General features: G+C 34.5%; 1 protein-coding gene across 1 annotated transcript; it reads right to left on the reverse strand.

Moving 5' to 3' along the window:
• Window positions 1-770: 770 nt before the first annotated feature.
• Window positions 771-2011, reverse strand: LOC123921724 (protein SRC2-like). The gene has a single exon (XM_045974378.1). It carries the CDS (start codon window positions 1770-1772, stop codon window positions 993-995), a length of 780 nt encoding a protein of 259 aa, XP_045830334.1. The 5' UTR covers window positions 1773-2011; the 3' UTR covers window positions 771-992.
• Window positions 2012-6000: the final 3989 nt, after the last annotated feature.

Below are 6000 nucleotides of genomic sequence, written 5' to 3' on the forward strand. Positions count from 1 at the left end.
ACTTTCTCCTAGATTTCATAAACTTGAGTGTTATATTATATGGCAATACTATTCCTATTCTAATTAACTTTCTTCTTTGTCCTCCTCATGAACACTGTCGGAACAAAACGAAAAATACATTATTACACATATAAATGCATAACTAATACCAAGGCTGAAGATTTCTTCTTCATTGCAATACAACATAAAAGTTTAAAAGAAAATAGAATTTGACCTTTATTAAGGCTTTTGATTATCTCCGAAATAACTCCAACCTCAACCATGTTCTTTAAGACTTTGTCCATCTCCAAGTTTCTCTTTACCCTTAGTTATGTTAATAAAAGAATAAGAAGAATACATTTTTCCTTCAAGGAAAAGCTTGTTATAGTTTTTTTTCCTGACAAGTGCATCAGAAAGCTTTTCATCATAGAACTCTTGCACAGGAACAATCTAATCGAAGGATGCATTATGTACCGAACATTAACCATATGCCTTCTGTATCCTAAAATTACCAACCTCTCAAACATACTTCGTCCAGATTTTGGCATGTGTGTGTCACTTAAGTGACTCTTCCTTTTGATATATTTTTTTGTTTTTAAAATTATAAGTGACAAAAAAAAACTGATGTGGCAGCTGAGTCACTTAAGTGACTTGCCACATCAGCGTTGACTTGGTCAAAATTGACCTTTTGCAAAAAGAGATAAAGATAAGGGGCCAAAAATGTTATTTTGAAACATAGGGGGCCAAAATCATAACTTTCTGAAATTTAGGGGGCCAAAAGTGCAATTTAACCTAAGTATTTATCTTCATTGCATTGTCATAATTAACTTAACTTTGAACAAATACATACAAAAGAAACTTTTGGTTTTTTTAAACTATAAATCACAAACCAAAATACTAGTAACAGCCTCTAAACTTTGCAGAAACATATACGCAAACGTGTATGTATATATCCAGAAATGAAAAAGAAAACTACACCAAAATCAAAGGAAAAAAGACAATAAAATTAAAAATTAAAACCCAAATACATCATCAGATATCATATCTCCAATCAAAAGTCCACCCAAAGCTCCTCCAATTAATCCAGCTCCCATTCCCATTCCAAAATTACTCTTTCCAGGTTTCTGAACCGGAATAGCCTGTTGTGGCGGGTAACCGTATCCGTTTTGTTGCGGTGGAGGATACCCGTAACCACTTTGTAGCGGGTATCCATAACCCACTTGAGTTTGTGGATATCCACTGTACGCCTGTGGATATCCATATCCGGCCGCATATTCTTGCTGAGGAGGAGCAACATACGCGGCCGGGTAATTAGGCGCAGAAGTAGACCCCACAGCCGGAGCAGTATAACCAAGTTCCACCTTTGATTTCACCGGAGCAGTGAATTTATAGGCAAAATTGAATGCACCTTTTGGTCTTCCAGAAGGTTTCTTAACTTGATAACTAACATGTTGAAATGATTTTCCATCACCAATTTCATTAAGAATCTCTCCGAGAGGTATTTGAACGCTTCCGATATCTTTATCGATAGCGAGGTTTCGCAAACAACGGAGCTTAATTTCTAGAGTCAAACGATTCTGGCGAGCGAGAGATTGATTGAAAGTGAGTTCAACGGAGAAATTCCAAGAAGGATTAGTTCCACCTTCTCTGTCGACAGGTGTTTTAGCTTTCTGGTTGTGGAGAGGATCACCGGAGATTGAAACGACGGCGTATACTTCGGATTTGACGAAGAGGTTAACGTTTTTGAGATCTTTTGCTGATTTGAGGTTGAGATGTAAGGTTTTGTGTTCCATTATGGTGTTAATTAAATCGTTAATTACTGTGTTATGATAATTGGTGCAGAAGAGAAGAGTATAATTATATTATATATGATGAATTGAGTTGCGTGTTTTTGTTATTGTGTTTGTTTAAGAAGCAATAGTGTATATGAGTTAGTTTTTTTTTATAAACAATATGAGTTAGTTAATGTAAACGGTATGTGAATTAATAGGAAAGAGTAGCTGAAGTGATGGTAGGCGATGGAGAAATAATCCACGCAGAAACTTTCCCGTTACGCGTTCTGTTTTTACTCCTCCTCCTCTTCTTCTTCTCGAATCTTTGTTAGGCATGGCAAAAAAACCCATACTACCCACTCAAATCATACCCGTTTTGATGGAGAAAATTCGAGTTGATTGGGTTTAGGTTCGGGTTTGGGTTTTTCCCGATTTCAAAAGATGAGTTTGGGGCGGGTAATGGGTACATTGATACCCGTCTCCGAACCCGCCCCGCTTATACTAAAAATTAGATTTAATCTCTTTTAAATTAGAAACGCTTAAACAAACTCTTAAATTACGTTCATATATTTATTTTTTATTTTAATTTGAGTATTAAACAAACCATTTTTTTTTTTATTTAAAGAAATATTGTTGAGAGAAAATAATTTTGGACATTTAATTATTTTTTTATTAAAAAAATACTAAAATATATTCTAAATTCATGTGAAAAGAGGCGTAATGGGGATACCCGAAACCCGATAGGGATACCCGATCCCCGTTGGGTATGGGTTTGAGGTTATCATTTTTATCCCCGCTCAAATTTGGGATGAGTTTAGGGAAACCCGAACTTTATGGGTTTGAGGAGGGCAAAACCTGTCCCCGCCTCGCCCCGCCCCATTGTCATGCCTAATCTTTGTCAATAGTAAACCATCAAATACTCTATGAAATTTCAAAATTCTTCAAATACCGCATCAAAATTTGTAAATAGATAAATATCCTATGAAATTATAAAAAGTCAATTAAATTGCCCCTGACACTACCAATCAGAGTCCACGTTAGAGGATAATTTGATTGACGTTTTATAATTTCAGAGGATATTTGCCTATTTTAAAATTTCATGGAGTATTTGACAAATTTTAAAATTTTAGGGGGTATTTGACAATTTACGAGTTAATCTACTAGAAATACAAGGATAGAGATGTAATTCATATTTATTTAATAAATCAACCGATCACTAATAATATTTTTTGTCAAGTGTCTAAAAATTTTATCATTAAGAAGAATAATTGGGGTGTCCGGTGTTAATATCCATCAACTGAACTAAAAATATGACACGATTTTATATTAATTTTTTTGTAGTAATTATATGATATTTTTAATATTTGAATAATATTATACCAGTTAATAACATTTTAGAGAATACAAATTTTACAAAATCTACAGATTAAAAGTTTATATAATATAGATCATACTCGTCTAAATTTTTAACGAAAACTAAAATCATTTTATGTAAACACATTCTTAGAAATATTTTTACGCATTTTTAACTCAATTCTCTGAAATTTTTTAGTTTTATGTTTCAGTTAGTATATTTTGATTTCCAATTTTAATTAAGCCATTTCATAAAATTTATTTAAAACTCTTAAATTCTCACAATCTACTACAATTTTAAATGTTTTTATTTAAAATTCACAACTTAAAATTTTCATAAAATTTCACAAAAAACTTACTACTCCCTATTTAAGATGCTTAAAGAGTGCCACAAAACACTCATTAGCATTTTTCTTTAAATTATTAAGTTTATCTTAACATTTAAAATTTCCAAAATTTCATCTCTTTAAACCATGATATTATTTATTTTTGTTTACAAAGCTAAAAAGAAAATCCCGAAGATCCCGAAGGAGGAGACGAATGGAAGAGAACCTCAACATTAGAAGAAGATCCAAGTTTGGCCATAAAATCCGCACATGAGTTACTTTCTCGGAGAGAATGAATTAATGTCACAGTCCTAATTAGATCGAGCAATAAATCTTTGATGTTTTGGATCAACACGGAATAAATGTGAAACCTAGGAGTTGAATTTTGAATGAGACTTAAGCTATTCAAAGAATTGGAGTAGCAACCAATCGTTAGTTGGTTCAGTGGTGATTGGTGCTGAACTTGGTAGGGAGGACCGCGGTTCGATCCCCCACAACTGCGATCGGGAGGGGGCTGGAACCACTTGATGCCAGAACTGACCCCCGAACCAGATTCAACTGGTGGTGAAAAGCCGAAAAAAAAAAAAAAAAAAGAATTGGAGTAGCAACTGTTGAAGTATCAAAAGAGAAAGAAAACTCATATTGAAAATGATGAAATGATTCATTAGATTGATTATTGTTGAGTACAATGGTCCTATATATACACAAGAGTTGAGCTAAGCTAGAATCTAAAAAGGAAAAATCAGTTCTAACTACCACTAACAAGTTAGTTACAAGTTGTTACAAGCTTGTTGTAACCAACTTAATTAGTTACTTGAGCTGCAAGCCATGTCATCATCCACTTTCTCTTTGGACTTTAACACCCTCCCATAAGTTGAACTATGATAGATGTTTATCATATTCAACTTAGATATGAAATAACCAAACTTAGGCAAGGACAATGGTTTGGTCAAGAAGTCTGCAACTTGTTCATTTGTAGATATTGGGAGAAGCTTCAGAATTCGTTTTTGTAGTTTTTCTCTGATTAAGTGGCAATCAATCTTGAGGTGCTTTGTTCTTTCATGGAATACTGGGTTTGAAGCAATGTGGATAGCACTCTGGCTGTCACAGTAAAGTACAGGTGGTCTAGTACAAGTGATGTTGAGATCATTGAGCAAATAGAGGAGCCATTGAAGTTCACATGTAGCTGATGATAAAGCTCGATATTCAGCTTCAGATGATGATCTTGCAACAGTTTGTTGTTTCTTAGCTTTCCATGATATTAATGATGATCCTAAAAAGAAACAATAACCAGTAGTTGATTGTCTAGTGTCCACACACCCTGCCCAATCAGCATCTGCATATCCTAGTATTTGAAGTTCTGAATCTCTAGGGAATAGAATACCAAAACCAGGGTTGGATTTTAGGTATCTCAATACTCTGCAGGCAGCATTATAGTGAGTCTTAGTGGGTGCATTAAGAAACTGGCTCAGTTGTTGAGTAGCAAGTGTAATATCTGGTCTTGTAGTGTTCAAGTACAACAATCTCCCAATTAATCTTCTGTACTCTGTAATGTCAATATGAGGTTCCCCATTATCTTTGTGGAGTTTGACAAAAGGATCAAGTGGAGTGCTAACAGGTTTTGAGGCCAATAAACCTGTGTCTTCTAACAAGTCCAGACAGTATTTCCTTTGAGAAATAGTTATACCTTGAGTTGAATGAGCTACTTCTAACCCTAGAAAATATTTGAGCAAGCCTAAATCCTTGATCTTGAAATTGTTGTCCAAAATGAGTTTGATTCTATTTATTTCTGTTAGTGATGTTCCAGCCACAATGATATCATCCACATACACTAATATAGCTATAAACTCATTATGCATCTTTTTGGTAAACAAAGAATAATCAGAATTAGATTGAGTGTAGCCTTCAATTACCAGTAGATTGGACAATTTTTCATACCACTTTCTGCTTGCTTGTTTCAAACCATATAGACTTTTATTCAGCTTGCAGACTTGATTGCTTCTGTCACAAGTTACCCCCTCTGGAACCTGCATATAGACATCTTCCTGCAATTCTCCATGGAGAAAGGCATTATTTACATCAAGCTGATGGAGATGCCAATGATTGACAGAAGCCAAAGCAATTAAAACCCTGACTGTGGTTAGTTTAGCAATAGGAGAAAAAGTGTCAAAATAATCAATGCCTTCAATTTGATTGTAACCTTTTGCCACAAGTCTTGCTTTGTATCGTTCAATACTACCATCTGCCTTGTGCTTGATCTTATAGACCCATTTGCACCCAATTGGTTTGATGTGAGGAGGTAAATCAACTAAAGACCAAGTTTGATTTCTTTCCAATGCATCCAATTCAGTTTTCATGGCATTAATCCAATCTTGTGACTTACAAGCTTCAGCATAGGTCTTTGGCTCAGTAGTAAGAGAAAGAGACACAGAAAAAGCTTTATGTGAAGGGGAGATATTTTGAAATGAGTGAAAGTGTGATATAGGATAAGAAGTACCTGAAGAGATTGGTTCATGAGAAACAGTGGAAGAGTTGCATACATAGTCTTGCAAATAACCAGGTGCATGCTT

Source organism: Trifolium pratense, linkage group LG4 (genome assembly GCF_020283565.1).
Source record: "Trifolium pratense cultivar HEN17-A07 linkage group LG4, ARS_RC_1.1, whole genome shotgun sequence".
NCBI lineage: Eukaryota > Viridiplantae > Streptophyta > Magnoliopsida > Fabales > Fabaceae > Trifolium > Trifolium pratense.